Source organism: Myotis daubentonii, chromosome 14 (assembly GCF_963259705.1).
Source record: "Myotis daubentonii chromosome 14, mMyoDau2.1, whole genome shotgun sequence".
NCBI classification, from domain to species: domain Eukaryota; kingdom Metazoa; phylum Chordata; class Mammalia; order Chiroptera; family Vespertilionidae; genus Myotis; species Myotis daubentonii.
This window is the reverse complement of record NC_081853.1, coordinates 53,572,773-53,588,776: the sequence shown is the minus strand read 5'-3', so window position 1 is coordinate 53,588,776 and position 16,004 is coordinate 53,572,773. Positions and strand designations below refer to the sequence as shown.

General features: G+C 48.0%; 1 protein-coding gene across 2 annotated transcripts in view; it reads left to right on the top strand.

Annotated features, from left to right (window-relative positions):
- The window catches only part of ULK4 (unc-51 like kinase 4), a 251,617-nt gene that overhangs the window by 94,839 nt on the left and 140,774 nt on the right, over positions 1–16,004 (top strand). For both annotated transcript variants that reach the window (XM_059664478.1, XM_059664479.1), the window contains exon 30: positions 3,463–3,555. In XM_059664478.1, the coding sequence (XP_059520461.1) occupies positions 3,463–3,555 (93 nt within the window). The remainder of the gene's footprint in view (positions 1–3,462; positions 3,556–16,004) is intronic.

The following is a 16,004-nucleotide window of genomic DNA, read 5'->3' as shown; positions in this document are numbered from 1 at the left end:
TGAAAATTGATTTGACATACGAATAATTTAAGTTACGAGCGCCATCATGGAACAAATTAAACTCGTAAGTCAAGGCCACGCTGTACTTGACAAGACAGGAAACAGTCCATCCCTTGGGTCCCTGAAGGTGACTTTCGGAAGTTTCCCCTCCGTCGGGGCAGCTGTGAATATAGGGTGCAGGGCTTGTCCTGCCTGGGTTCCAGCGGTTTGGGACCTGCAAGGGCCCTGGTTTGGGAGGACCCTAAAGGTGGGAGAAGGGGGTCTGGGCCACTGGGCAGTGTGCTCCGATGCTGACGGTGATCTCCCTCTGGCCGCGCCCATGCCCTTGGAGTCCTCCTCCCCAGTGCCTGTCTGTCAGGTGGGCAGCTTCTCACTGGTCACCCTCCTGCGAAGCCCTTTCGGAGCCCTGGCTTATCATTGTTTTGTGTCTGTTTTTTTCCTGCCAAGTGGCATTCAGAAGAGTGCGAGGTCCAATTATTATCAGTTCAGCTGCTTTATCTTTCTTTGGAAGACAAACTTAATAAATCACAGCATCGTTTTGGCTAGTTCTTGCTGCAAACCTCTCTTTGATTAAAATACATTCAAAATACTCAATATTTCTATTCTGAACAGATGTGAATTTTACCCCTCATTTTCCAAGGGGAGAAAAACATAGCAATATTCTTTGCAAAAATTCTCATGAACAGGCTGGTATAGACTTCCTTCTTCCCTCCTGTTCCAAGGTTAGGTAACCTCACACAACCTCAACACATTTGTATTTCAGTCAATAATGTTTCCTCAGTGTGTTTTCTTTTTAAAAAAATATATTTTTATTGATTCCAGAGCGGAAGGGAGAGGGGAGAGAGAGATAGAAACATCAGTGATGAGAGAGAATCATTGGTCAGCTGTCTTCTACACGCCCCCACACAGGGGATCAAGCCCGCAATCCAGGCATGTGCCCTGACCGGGAATCGAACCATAACCTCCTGGTTCATAGGTTGATGCCTCAACCACTGAGCCACACTGGCCAGGCAGGGCTTTGTATTTTGTATGACTATTCCAGAAAGGAAAAATGATTCCTCTCTAGTATGCTGAGTTGTTCCTTTTTTTAAAAAAAGTTCAATTCAGGTGTCAAGTGCATTTTTATCATTTCTAAAAAAGTTTCTTTGATTTTTGTTTTATTCATGTGATAAAATGTATTGTTTTCCTAAATTTGAATGTTTTCATTTCTAAAATTAATCATGCTTGGTTGTGCTGTTTATTTAAACACACATTAATATTTTGTTTATGATTTTGTTATGAATGACCTGGTGTTTTGTCTTTCATCTGCCCTACATGGGCACAGCTTTTCATTGCCATAATTTAAAAATACTTTTTAAGAAGGCTTTCTAAAACATGGCTCTTCCCGCCCCCTAAGCAGAGCCTCCCCAGCCGAACACTTTCTTGACTCACTGCCCCGTTTTGAACATTGTGGCGTGTGCTGGGCCCCTGGGCCCCTGGAGGTACCGGCAGCGGTTTCCTCTGCGTCCGATGCGTTCGCTGTTTGGAGTCCGGGTTTGCCCTCGGGTTTTTCCTGGGCTTTCCAGTCCTGGTTGTAGCTCTCAGGCTGCCTTTCTGTACCGGTCCCTCTCCTCCCGTTACTCGGCTCCTTTGTAATGGCTGTGGGCTCAGGGGCTGCTTAACTAGGCTTGTTATATAACAGTTTTCAACACGAGCGTGAACAGGCTGTGAGTAAGCTAGGGGCCCATTCTCCCCATAAGCAGCATCTGCTTCATGGCATGGGTTTTTAAAGATACATTTTGGATTTTCTGGAATTAGCTAGCTGCCTCTAATTGTTGGTGGTTCCAGATAGTTAAGTCATAGTTGATTGGTTAGTTAGTTTGTTCATCTGTATGTTCGTTCATCTGTCCGTCTGTCTGGCCATCCGTCCATCCGTCCGTCCGTCCTTCCATCTGTCCATCCAACACTTAAGCATCTGCATGGAGCTGTACACGGGGCAGCTGAACCTAACTAGGTCGACACCGCATGTGAACCAGCCCCTGCCCAGCGAATAACATGGGCGCGCGGTCCCATCCTCGCTGTGGGAACTCTCGGTAACGAACTTCGGAGTTGATTCTGACAGTGATTTTCATTTCAGATGTTTAAGTTTTAATAAGAAGAACGCTGTGGGGAGAGTTAACACAGCAGCTGAGACTGCCGTCCTTCTCCAGGCCTGCGTGCAGGCGGCCCACGGCTGGCATCTGAGAGCGTGACCTCGGGTGCTCCCAGTGGCCATGCACCTGCCGGGGCCGCCGGCGGTGCCCAGACTGCGCAGGCAGCATGGCTTATGGTGGACCCTGCTTTCCTTGGCGAGTCTGGGCTTTTGATACTCGTTAGACAGAGGTTCCCTCTGTGACCAGCCCCCAATGAAAACCGTGGTCACTGGAGACTCTGCTGGGCTTCCTTGGACAGAAACGTCCCCCCTCCCCGACACACACACACGCACACGCACTGCATTTTTGTGGCTGGGGGAGAGAGTGCTCCATGTCACCCCTCGTGGGGGCGGGAGAGCCCCAGGAGGTCTGTGCCCAGACCCCGCCAGACCCCGCCTGCGCCTTTCCCTTCAGCTCAGCTGTGCGTCCTTGCTGCGCTGCTACACAGTAGCCCCTGCTGTCTGTGGTGTCCCCGTCCACACTGTCAGTTGCCCTTGGTCGACCAGGGTCTGGAAATATTAAAGGGAAAATTCCAGGGGTAAACAATGGACAGGTTTTACGTTGCGTGCCGTCCTGAGCAGTGTGATGAAGTCTTGCGCTGTCCCCGGGGATGCGAATCTCCCTTTGTCCAGCGCGCGCATCCACTCTCTACATGCCACCTGCCTGTCAGTCACTTAGTGACCATTGGGTCTGCAGATGGACTGTCGCTGTATCGCGGTGCCTATGTTCACGCCACCCTTGTCTTAATGATGGCCCCAAAGAGTGTGAGTAGTGATGCTGGCAGTTGGATATGCCAGAGAGAAGCCATAGACTGTATATATGTATGTATAGGAAACAGCCATAGTATATATAGGTTCAGTAGTGTTTGCTGCTTCAGGCTTCCTCAGGGGGGTCTTGGAACATACCGACCTTGGGTAATGAGGCTCATGTGCTAAATCTTCATCATGAATCTGACCGTATGGGCGTCTTGTGAGTCCCATAGCAAATCTCCGAGTGTGCAGGTTGCCTTGGGGACCCCTGGCACCGATCCCTAATGCTAAAGCTTCCTGCTCTATGGACAGCTCAATCCTAATGGCCCTAAGTGGATTGTCTCATTGAACTTCCCACAACACTGGGAGGTGGGCAGTGTCATCGTCCCGTTGGCCAGCGCAGACCCTGTAGCTCATACCTTTGTCTCAGCATCTGTGCTTTGTCAGGTGTGTGCACCTTGCAGCCTCTTGTTTCTGTCGTGGAGAGGAGGGTTTCAGGGAGGACAATCACTGAGCGCTTCTCCCGTCACCTGTCATTCCAGGTACGAGCACATCCTCACGGAGCCTGGCCCGGTCCCGGCCTATGCCCTGAAGCTGCTGGTGGCGATGACTGCGCACAGCCCCGCCTTCACCAGGTACAGACCCCAGGTCTTTCTCTCGGTTCGCATCTCCGAGATGCACTTACATGTTCTGCAAATGTTAAAGATGATGAGATTCTGCAAGTCCAACATTTGAGTTGCCAGAGTGGTCATTTTTCACGTTTTATGGTTTGTAATGTCTGTCACTTAGGCTGTTTGGGGTCTTGTCATCTCTTTATTCCCTATCGGGGTTGGCATCCTGTGGCATTTTTGATGCTTTAAAATTATAAATTCCTTAAAGAGAAAAAACTGGCACATGTCCTCTTTAAAATGTCAGCGGTTGCCTCATAGTGCATTGAACAGTTTATTACCTCGCTGTGGTGTTTGCAGACTGTTACTTCCCACCATTGTATGTAGTTGACACGCTTGTGGTAAGTAATGGGAGCTTTTGCCTTTATGGAAGGCCCTGCGTGGAATGATGCCACGTTTTTGGAACTGGTTTCTAGGGTGATGGCAACAGCTTTCAGGCTCCTGAGAAATTTGTTAGAAGGCACCCGGTCCACAGAGGAGAAGAGAAGGAGGTCTCCTTGCTTTCAAGCAAGAAAAGTAGCTGTGGTTGCGTCGGTGACCCAGGAGGGTGCTGGGTTTAGGCCACCCGTAGGCGCGGTGACCGGCGGAGTGGCCAGTTGGTCTTCAGCCAAGGCACTCGGGCACAGTCCCAGTCAGCCGGGTTTCACCTGGTCTGCTCCCACAGAGAGTGCCGCGCAGTAGTGTGCCCGTCACTGTTGTCACCTGTGCACAAGAAAGGCTGTTTGTAGAGAGAATCCACCCTGGGGGAGTCTGACCCAAATAGCCTTCCCCGTGGCTGTGCCAATGCACGGGGCGCAGGGTCAGGGACTCCCAGGGCTCCCAGGTGCTCTGGCCCTTGGGCCGTCTGCAGTGCTGGGCGGAGGCAGCCCTCAGGCCATTTGCTTCTGCCCTGAGCAGCCCCATTCATTTCCGAAGGGCAGCACACAACAGTACCCTGTTCATTACCCCTGAGCCACGGGGCACACAGGTTTCCACCTGGGCAATTCATTTTTTAAATGAGAAAAATGTTCAATTAATATTACAGCCATAGTACACAATTCCATGGAGCAGTTTGAAAGGGCAAGGTAAATTTTGAGTACAAAGATACCCGAAGAATTTTGTTAACTGAAATTAATTACTCCCCGACCTCCACTGACGGCACCTTCGCCGCGGCAGGCCTGTTTCTGGGTTCCCAGTTCTGTCCCGGGGCCTTTTCTCCTGACGCTGGATGTTAATGTGGGAGTGGTCCCGGCTCAGTTTTGAGTGCGGCTCCAGGGGTCAAGAGCAGAGCAGTTTCCAAACTGGTTTATTGATAGTCCTCACAGCATTGTGCGAGAGGTCTAGTTGTCTTTAAAAAAGTGGTTTATTTTAGAGTCAGGTTTTCAAGGTCTAGTTTACACAGAGTGAGAGTCACTCATTTTAGGAATACAAGTCTGTGCTTCCACAGCCACATACGGTTGTGCAGCCGCCACCACTCTAGAGATGAGTATTTCCGTCATCCCCAAATGTTCCCTCATGTCCCTTGGGATGCTGGCTTATAAATTCCGTTTGGCTGGATAGTGATTTGACCTGGTCGATTTTCGATGTCATGTTAATTTTTAAAATACATTTTTAAAGAGTTAATACATAACACAGTACAAATGTCAGTATTTGAAGGGTATACAGAGAAAAGCAAACTTTCACCTCGAGAGATGGCCACTCTTACCACCGTGTGTGTGAATTCTCCCGTAGACATGAGCATGCTGCCTACACCATCTGCACCTCTTCAGACATACATAGCGGCTTTAGTGAGATGTAATTCACACACTTCCGCACCTCTTTCTGAGAGATACTTAGTACTGCACTTTATGAATATCCAGCATTTATTTAGCGAGCCTCCTTTGTGTTCCATTTATGTGTTCCCATCTTTTGGTATTACAAAACAAAGCTGTGAGTAATGCCATAGGTCATTCACCATGTGTGAACATGTATGTGTCTCGTAAATAATGAGAACTGGATTTGCTTCAACAAAGGGTGGATAAGCCCACAATCCCCAGACTTGTCTGCACATTAGTTATCTTCTGGGGATCTTCTGAAAAGTATAAGACTCAGGGCCCAGCCCAGGCCAATTAAATCCAACCTCTAGGGCTGGACACAGGCACCAGGCATGTTGAAGTTCCCCAGGTGATGCAATATGAAAGCAAGTTTGGGAACCGCTAGTTTGAGCTTCTGTAATTTTGAAAGGCGATGAATTGCCTCAGTCTAGGAGGTTAGTTCTCCCCACCAGCCGTGTAGGAAAGTGCCCGTTGGTGCCAAACCTTTATTAGATTAGTGTCTCTAGTGTCCATCATTGCCGTTCTGATAGATGGAAATGGTCCCTTGCTTTTTAATTTGTAGTTTTTACTGCATTGTGATCAGGTCATATTTTTGTTATGTTTCTAATTTTTATTATTACTTGTGGTCAGTTTTTACGAATGTCCTATGTTTAATTGTTTATTTTAACCCAGAGTTAGGCCTAACCTTGAAAAGAGTATCACCCACCCACATTTTGGAAAGTGTGTACAATGGTAACCCATGACAGTTCCCCCAGTGACTCAGGGGCAGGAGTTTTAGGCAAAATGCTTGATTGTAAGTGTATATTAAGAGTGGAATTCCTTTATTGTTATGGGCAGATCGATTTCTAGTACTATAAAAGTAACCATGAACCTTTTGTTATAAATGTAACTCATTTATTGGATTCTTCAGCGTTGTGTTCTTTGAAGGATTTTCATCTTAATTTAGCATTAAGAGTTCAGAGTGCCAAGTAACTGTTGGAACATTAAACCATCCTACGTCAAGTGAAGCATTTACTATCTTACCGGGTTTATTCTTATAGGATTCTTAGCGGATAAAGAAGTCTTCAAAAGTGTAGTCATAGTACAAATGAGAATTTACTGTCCCCCTTAAATAAGGAATAAGAGGATGCTCAAATCTGCATTGTACCTGACAGGGATTTTCTTAAAAAACACCATGGCCCTGGTGACTCTAGCCTATTATTGGGTTTATAGCAGAACGGTAAATTGCTTACCACATTGGTCCAATTTTACTGTCAGAAGGAATGTGTTAAACTCCCCTGAGCGCTGCCCTTTTCTCTCTGCTTAATTTTACAGTAGGTTGCACCGAACCGTTGCTTGAGGAGAGAACAGTGCCCTAGTAGCTTGTTTCCATTAAGAGGTAATTCGTTTTGGCAAATCTTCCTTAGCAAACAAATTAAATTTTAACTTCCTGAGTTCGTTTGGAGCAAAATATACCTCTCTTCCTGAACTGCAAAAAAACAAAAATGTTTATGCTCTTATCTAAGAATTATCATTTTAATTGGCTTGAAAAAATGTTGGAGCTGTTTGTTTTATGGCAAGATTCACAAGTGTCTTTTAAAAGAATGAAATTCCAGGGATCTCTTAAAAGGAGCCCATGTGAACCCAAGGTGTAACCTTCAATGAAAAATACTTCTGCCCTTACAGACTGCAACCGACTTCTCTCATTGGTTTTGTATTCATTTTTTTTGGCCATCCATTCATCCATCCATCCAACCAACCAACATCTTCTAGCTAATCAGCAAGTACCGAGTGAACAAACCAGGATAAGTGATAATTAAGATAAAGTTCTCACCTTTAAGGTACTTATAGTTTAGTGGAGAAGAGAGACTTATCTATAGACTTTTATGAAGCAACTAGGGGCCCAGTGCATGAATTCATGCAGCTTGAAAGGAACTGTGGGCTGCGAGGCTGCTGTGGGCACAGGGGTGCGTCTTGGCCCATCCTCTGCACTCCTGCATGGCCCCTCCTGCTGCGGCCCTGGTCCCTTTTCTGCTGGCCAGCCCTGCTCCTGCTGCTGCCGCTCCCACGTGCTGACGGCACCGGCCCCTTTTGCCCCTCAGGAGCAGGGGGAGGTGGAGAAGCCCTCAGGGGCCATCTGGGCCTGCATCCACTGCTCGCACCTGCTGATGGCGCTGAGCATTCGGGGCCGACTCTGGCAGCAGGTGCAAGTGGCTGGCAGGACCGCGGCGCGTGGGAGCAAAGAATTTTCAATAACCACAGGAGGCTTGCCCCGATGACAGCAACTGGCACCCCACCTTGGTCTGGCGCCCCCGCTCACCTGCTCCAACATCCCGCCGTGGCTGACACCTGCCATGTTCTGTGTTCTGCTGCTGACGCCCATCATGTTCCACGCGCGCCCCCTGGTAGTCGGCGCATGTCATAGTGACCAGTTGTTCGGATGTTCCACCATTCAGTCTGTTTGCAAAGTAGGGGTTTATATATATAGATGTAATGACTTCCAAGGCACAGTCATGGTCAGAGGTTATGGGAGAACCTAAAAGACCTAACCCAGCTAGCTGTATGATCTTGGCCACATTGCTGAACCTCTCTGTACCAAGTTCCCTCAGCTGGAGAGTGGTCTACAGAAAATCCTGTAAAACCATTCCCCCTTTCCCTCAGCCTCCCTCCTCCTTTTCTCTTCTTCCTTTTCATTCCGAGGAGAGGAAGGGATATTGAAGGAAGAATTCTAGATGAGATAACCCCTTTGACAGAAGATAGAAATGTTTGATGATGCGGATTGAAACCAGAACTCCACACCCTACAAAGTAATGGGAGAAATATTTTCAACAAGAAAAAGAAGGTGGTATTTGTCTGACATGGGATGGCCGTTGTGGGAGCCATCGGAAAACACCCCGGCCCCAGGGGCTTCCATTTGGGTTTTATTTTCCGTTTACATAGTTTAATAAGATTAGGTTTTGCCATATTCTGATAGGTTCTGGTTGACACTTTGTAGTCCGATAAAAGAAAAAGCCCAAATCACTGGAACTGTCTTCCTGTTGCTAAACCAGCCAGTTAGGTGCTCTTTCCTTCAATGAGCTGAATTTCCACAGGTATTTCCTCTGATGGAATCTCGATGAGTGAAATAGCTTTAATAAAGTGAAATTTTGTTAAAATTAGAATGAATTGATTTCTCCAGAAATAATTTGCTGCTTCGCCAGGTGGCCGTGGAATTTTAAAAAGCCTCATATGAGAAGCAAGCCAATCTCTGGTCCCTGAGGCCCCCACTTTTATTCCTGGGCCACTGACGCGGCTTCCCCATCCATCCTCTCCCCGCACTCGCAGAATCAGAGGCAGGGTTTCTCCAGCAGCACCGAGCCTCTGAGCACCCATCCTTACCTTCTCTTTCCTCCTGGATGGACATCGGCCACGGTTACCGTCTTGGCCACTTGTTCAAATTGGGTACATTTCTGCACTTTTCACTAAAGTAGAGTCATTTCAGGGGATAAAGCAAGTGTAAAAGATTTCAAATACTGAGCACATCTTGAGCTCCTTTCATTATCCTGCAAATCAGAAACTTCCTTTGTTTAATTTTGTTTTTTGTTTTCCCTTCTCTCTGCCTTGATTTAGGATTATAGTCTGCTGCACACTTGTTCAACACGTATTATTGGGACTTGAATACTGCTTCAGCAGAATTTGGAAATTAAATTAAAATTGTCCCAATTGTTACTCTTGCTGAGGTCTTTGTGCACTTCCACTGAGATTAAGCATAAAATTTTGTTTTACTCTGGGAAGTTTAGCATTTTATTTTATTTTATTTTCCAATAGTTCCTTTTCTTGGTTCTACCATTAGCGATTGTTAACTGTCTTTGAAAACTCAGTAAAATAGCATCTTTCATCTTAAAAGAAGAGTTTAGACTTGGCTGTACATATATTACCAGAGGACCGGTGCACAGATTTGTGCACTGGTGGGGTCCCTCAGCCTGGCCTGCGCCCTCTCACAATCTGGGACCCTTCAGGGGATGTCGGACTGATGGTTTCAGCCTGATCCCCACAGGCCAGGCAGGGATCGGGCCGAAACTGGCAGTCCAACATCCCCCGAGGAATATAGTAGTGCACGAAGCGGCAGGTGGCCGGCGCCCTGCCACTCCCGCTCATTCTGGTCCTGCTGTGCCTGCTGCTGTCGCCTGTGCTTCATAGCGCTGCTGCGGAGGCAGGGGAGGCTCATGCCACTGCAGCTGTGCTTGCCAGCTGTGAGCCAGGCATCTGGCGCCTGTTGGTCAGCTGAGCAGCACTCCCTCTGTGGGAGTGCACTGACCACCAGGGGGCAGCCCCTGTGTTCAGTGTCTGCCCCTGATGGTCAGTGTGCGTCATAGCGATGGGTCATTCGGTCGCTTAGCCTTGTTGTCTGGTTCTAGAAATCCAGACTCTAAGTGAATTGGAACAGTGCCGTGTTTTTCTTGTAAAGGATTTTTGGTTTGTGACCCTGTTGAGTTTGCGTTCACTGAACTCTAGGCAGGATGGTTATTTCAACAAGGTGATCTTTTCTCATTGTTTTCTTTTAACACAGATGCGAGTTCATGGTCGCATGACCTCTTAGCAGCCATTTCTGGGTCAGGAGTGGATGGTTTCAGATTACTATTTGGGCCTGACATTTTCAAGGAAACCACTTAGAGTTTGTTGTATACCTTTACAAATGGTGGTTCTCCAGTTATGTGTTGCAGATTGATGTTAATCTGAGTAGGGATTCAGTAAGACTTTTTGTGTTTTCAAGGCATCCGTAGGTCTGTAGACTTTCCCGTGCCATCTGAAGCAGAGATTGGCCAACTCTGGCCCACTTGGTCTACTGGCTTGCAGCCTGGTTTTGTGTGGCCTGCCCAGTAAGAGTGGTGTTTATGTTATTAAGGAACGTAAACTTACAAACAGACGGATCTGAGACAGAGGCCTTGTTTCTGACAAAGCCTGAAGTATTTACTGTCTAACCCTTTTCAGAAAATGTTTCCTGACCCCTGACCTAAGGGAATAGAACCTTTTTTCTTTATTCATGTGAAGACAGAATTGTTAGAATTTTTGAGCTGTATGGGACTTTGGAGATCCTGGGTGTTTTAAAATGTAGGCTTTTGAATTATTCAGGTTGGGAGGTCAAAGATCAGGAAACACCTGCCTTTGGAGAGATATTTTACTGTAGACTCCTAGATCCCAGGAGGAGGGGGCATACCATGCCCCAGGGAGCCCAGGGAGGAAGCCCCAGGGGTGGGCAGGAGGCAGAGGAAGTGAGAGGAAATGCGCAAGAGCCTTTGTTGTAGTTTACAAATGAAGGAGTGGATGCGTGGTAAGCTGGTTGAGCAATTTCTCTGGGCTCTGGAGGACATGGGCTGGTCCCTAGCCTGGGGGTGGTCAGGGCAAGGAATAGTGACCCGGAGTGTAAAGCAGGTGGTTGGGGGGGATGGAGCGGGGGAAGATGCATTCCTTCTGGAGTTATCAATACAGAATGGAAGGGTGTGATCAGTACCCTGGACCCTGTCTCCATTTTAAACTCGAAGACATGAAGGTCCTCAAGGGAATTTGTGCTCCAAACCCCAGGGTCAGTTCAAAGCAACAAGACTTGGGATCCAGACCTCCTTCTGGTGCCTTGTGCTTTGCCCCTCCCTGCAGAGCCACCTTTTTAAGGGAACTCAGCTGGTATCACAGTACACTTTGAAGCTGAACTGTTTTAAGTGTCATGGTGTTGCGTCTACTTCTAGGAGTGGTCCCGTTCCTCCACACAGTCATCTTAAGCCTCGTGGCTCCGATAGCAGCCAGCCCTTAATTCTCCTTGGTTTCCCTCTGCTTCCATCATTAGGGTCTGACACCTGTTCCTCTGATTTTCATCACCGTGGCAGCTCCTGGTACAGTTCTGATTAGAAAGACAATCCAGGTTCCGGGTTCAGTTCAACCTCTTCCTTCCCTCGTCCTCCTAGGTTTTGAACCCTCCTCTGCTCACGATGTAAGTCACCCTCACAGGGTAGAAATCCCTACTCATTGTGCCGATCAGGGCATAGCTCATCATCGTGACTCCTACAGTTACTCGGCTACCTGTTTGCAGAAGCACTCCCGGAGTGAGCGTTAAATTAATTTTCCCATCCTACCCCCAAATTCTGTTCCTGATAGAATTATGGAAGGGCACCAACCTAAGACCTTAGGAGTTTGATCCAAGGCATTCTATTTTTCTTAACCTTATTTGTGATTGTTTGAATCTGTTGTTGACCTTTATCTTGTTTATGGTGATAGACGTTTCCCTTGAAGTCAGGGTGACCTGGTAGACGTTTCATTGCCTGTCCTTACTCTCCAGGCTTCAGGTGGGTTCGCTGAGACCATTCATCTCTCTCATTAGAAAGAAGTTAATCTTTTGAATCCGTATTCCCACGCCAGCCCTGTGTGCTGGAGGCCGGTCACTCTAGTTTTCCTCCTGTGACCTGCGTGGACTTAGCGACAGCTTTCCTCAGGGAGTGGCGCCAGGCCTGGCAGAGACGTCCCTTTGTCAGTGGAGCCACTCACTACACGACGTGTCGGAAACCAGAGTTTAGTTGAAGTCTTTGCACCGAGCGGCCCTGGTATTTTGGGGGCTGCAACCAGCAGCAACTCACAGCTTCTCCCTTCTGTGTTTAAAGGCGCTCGGAGATCATTGTTTTAACGGGATGCTACCTTCCATTCCCCCGAACGTGTTTCTTGCCCACAAGAAAAGGTGTCTGCTGCTTTTCTCTTCTCAGAGTCAGTTTCCACCGTGGAATCCTGGAACTTGAGAGCACATCAGCTCGGATAGTTTTCTACCTGCAAGAAAAGTTAATATGATTCACTCCCTCAGCGAGTCACTCCACAAATCGTTCCGTTCACCCCGGTGTACAGACAGACAGGGGCCCGGTTTTCAGGAGCTGATGATGGCACGGGGGATAGATAGTACGCCAGGAAACCGCTGAGAAACCGCAGTTCCAGCCAGCGAGGAGCGCCCCAGAGGGCAGAGCAGCTGAGTGGGCGAGTGGAGGGTGAGGGGCCGGGTCAGCTGCTTCAGAGAGGCTGGTCGGAGCTTCTTGGGGAAGGGCACACCCAAGGGGGACGTGGGGGAGTTAGCTCCCTATGTCAGTGCAGCTTCCTTATTAGAGGAACAGGCCGCTGGCTTCCAGGGACGCTCAGAGGCAGGGGATGATGGCAGTGCCACATGCTGCTGAGGGTGTCGGGAAGGGGAGGACGGAGAATGAACCATTACAGTCGGCTGCGGGAGAGCTTGGGTAGGGGTTCTTTCCCCTGCCACGTGGCGGCAGAAGCCTCTGGGAGTTCATTGGGGATGGAATGGTGAGGTGGACACCGGGAAGATCGATAATTCCAGGGAGAGTTTGCTATAAAGGGCAGCTGAAAAATAGGGAGACAGCGGGTCAGAGGAGTGTTTTTTTGCTTGTTTATGGGATGAGGGGTATTTTAGTGACGTTTCGTCGATGAGAATGATTTAGCACAGAGGCTGGTGGGCCGAATCCTGACCACCTGTTTTGGTAAATAAAATATTACCGGAACACGGCCACACTGATTCGTTCATTTATCTTCTGCAGCTGCTTTTGTGTTCACACGATTGAGCAGTTTTGAAAGAGACCATGTGGCCTGCAAAGCCAGAGGTATTTACTTCTGGCAGGTTACTGGAAAAGCTTCCCCGACCCTTGACCTTGCAGGACGGGTAACTGATGGAGAAAGGGGGATGTCCGCAACCCCTGGTGGTTCCCTCCTGCAATATACCCCCCCAGGGGAAGTGTAAGAGCGCACTGCCAAGCGGAGGGAGGGCCATTGAGCTGGGGAGTTGGGATGCTTGAAAGTGAGATTTGAGAAGTGGTGGTGCAGTTAGTCACAGAGCTATCTAGAAACTGGGCACCTAAGGGTGGGGTGAGAAAAGACTTTGAAAGTGATAAGGCAATGAATTAAATTCTTACTTGGGTAATTGGAAATTACCTATTTTTATAATATTTATAGAAACAGTTAGTGACCTGGTGCACGGATTTGTGCACATTGAAAGGAAATTAATTAGAAAGTGGCCAGCAGTGAGGGATTGGGTGAAAGGGGCCGGACATGCCCTGGAGCCAACCTCCCTTGGCCCCTCCCCTGCCAGCTGCACCTGGGATGGCACCATGGCTTGAAAAGCATCTGCAGAGTGAGCCTAGTCCCTCCGGCAGGTGGGGTCCCTTGGCCTGGCCTTCGGGGATTGGGCCAAAACCGGCTCTCCAACATCCCCCGCGGGGTCCCGGAGTGCGAGAGGGCACTCTGCAAAGTTGCTTTGTACAGGGTGTGGAACGCAAACCCAAGTGTACGGTAAACCAGATTCAGGGCTGACAGTGCCCCAGCAACAACATAGCCCATGGCCAAAGGTGGAATGGCATGGCCCTGCCAGGAATTGGGCTCCCTGCTCTCTGGTTTCGGGGTGCATCACCTGAGAACCACCACTGCCAAGTCACTACGGCAGCTCCTGTGTTGAGCGTCTGCCCTGGTGGTCAGTGCATGTCATAGCGGCCGGTTGGATGGTGGGAAGGACACTTAGCATATTAGCCTTTCATATATATAGAGAGAGATAGATACTAGCACTATACTAATGCCTTGTTATTTCCATATTTCTCTTTGGAGCTTGTCATTCATTACTGTCCTTTGTTTCCTATTTTAAGATAATAGATAGTAAAAATGGTTAAGTATTGTGATTATTGTGGTTATTGTTTTAACAAGTTCCTCTTTTTACAGTTGCCTTTTAAAAAATGATTAAGACATTTTCCTGTGGAAAATGTTACATTTTCCCTAATAAATCATTTAAGTATGTTCAGAATTATGATTTATGTTTAGCTCTTTGGGACAGAGGGACTCACTTGTTTGGATACCCCAGTTCTCTCTGGAACCCTCTGCGAGGTGGGTTCTAGCTGGTCCTCTAGGCTGCAGGGGCGGGGTTTATGAGTTAGGGTTGTATATGTCATTGGCGCATTCCTATGTGTCCTGCTTGGACTCCTGCTTAAAGTGGGTGTCATCCAGTTCCTGGCTACCTGTGTACCTAGAATGGTGGTGGAATCTCAGGTCTTCCATGCCGCTGCCATACTTTACCACCTGCTCATTATTTGCTGAGACCTGTACTTTGACACATCGTTTGGGCCTGTGACTCTGCATGTCTTTCCCAGTGAAGCTTGCCAGAGCCCTGGACGGGTGGACCGTGGATGCGGCCCATAGGTCTCTGGCCGTGTCCTCTTCACGCTTCACAGTCAAGAGCCCCAAGCTTCCCAGGCCACTAGACAGAGCTAGAGACTGTTCTACAGAGTCTGTGGCCATTGTGGAGGTGGCGTGATAGCGTTGTTAAACCAGCAGTGCTCAAGTCCCATAGTGATTTTACTGCAGGAGGTCTAGCCTGCGCTATCAGGACGGGATTTCAAGGTCAAGGTTTCAATTCCTGACCATTTAAACATTGGGCATTAGAGCCAGCAAAGCCATTCAGCTCATGGCATCCTAACCGTAGACATAATAATCAAAGTCTCTTGATTTGATCTGTACCTTCGCAAGTCTGAAAGAATCAATCCCTTGATAATATTTGGCAAGTTTTAGCATCACAGTTCCGTTGCAATGTTTGCACTTTCTTTTGGTGGTTTACCAGAGTAATTTACCATTTTAGAATCAGCAATGTGCTGCAGACGTTTGCTGCTGTTTATCTGCTCTTGATAAAGTCGTGCATTGCCTGTAAACAGTTTGCGTATACCTGTCACTGTCAGTCAACTCTGGAACAAGTGCAGCCCAACAGAACGGAGTGTAACATGTGGCCTAAGGCACAGACTCCCCGTTCGTTTCTCACATCTCCCCAAGTCCTCCATTTCAGTGTCAAGTCCTCTGATTTTATGTGAAGACAGCTATTGGTCAGACTATACTGCAGTGTTTGCTATACAGACAGGGCCTTTGTCGAATAATTAAAGAGCACAAGAGCTGTCAGACTAAACAGTGGTCTGAGTTTCAAATGTTCTGTGACTTCCTGGGCACACCATTACCATCTCCAGCATGTGTTATCACTTAGCGGTCTCTGCCATCACATGTTACAGAGGGAAGAAACCCAGGCAGGGAAGTGGGCCAACCGGGGTTCTTCAGTGAGGTCATGCTCCGAGACACCTTGCACCTCAGAATGCACTCCTTCTGCGTGGAGTCACAAATAGAGCACAAGCCAGCTGTTTGCAAAGCACGCACCGTGGTCAGCTTCGGGGGACAGACTTCTTCAAGTCTCCTGACATTCTGAAGTAGGATAGGCCCAAAGGGAGCAGGGACAAAGGAATGAAAAGGCCATTTCTCACGATAAACACGAAAAAGCATCACCTTTATTAGTAATACAAGAAAGTTCCATTAAAATAATACAAGTATCAAAGGAAAGTTAAAGCACTGTTTTAATAGAATCGATTGGGGTCATATTGGTTAACAGCATTCCATACATTTCGGGGCGCAGCTTTAAATACCGCATCGGCAGACCTCATTGTGTGCTCACCACCTGGAGCCTAGTGTCCGGTCACCACATGGGCCAGGTTTTGAATAGCACTTGCTGAGAGCCCAGGGGAACGTGCACTTCCATAAATTAGCACATCTTTGGTGACAAGCAGGCTCTCAGTATGTAGTAAACCTCAAATATTCGCTGAGTCTACC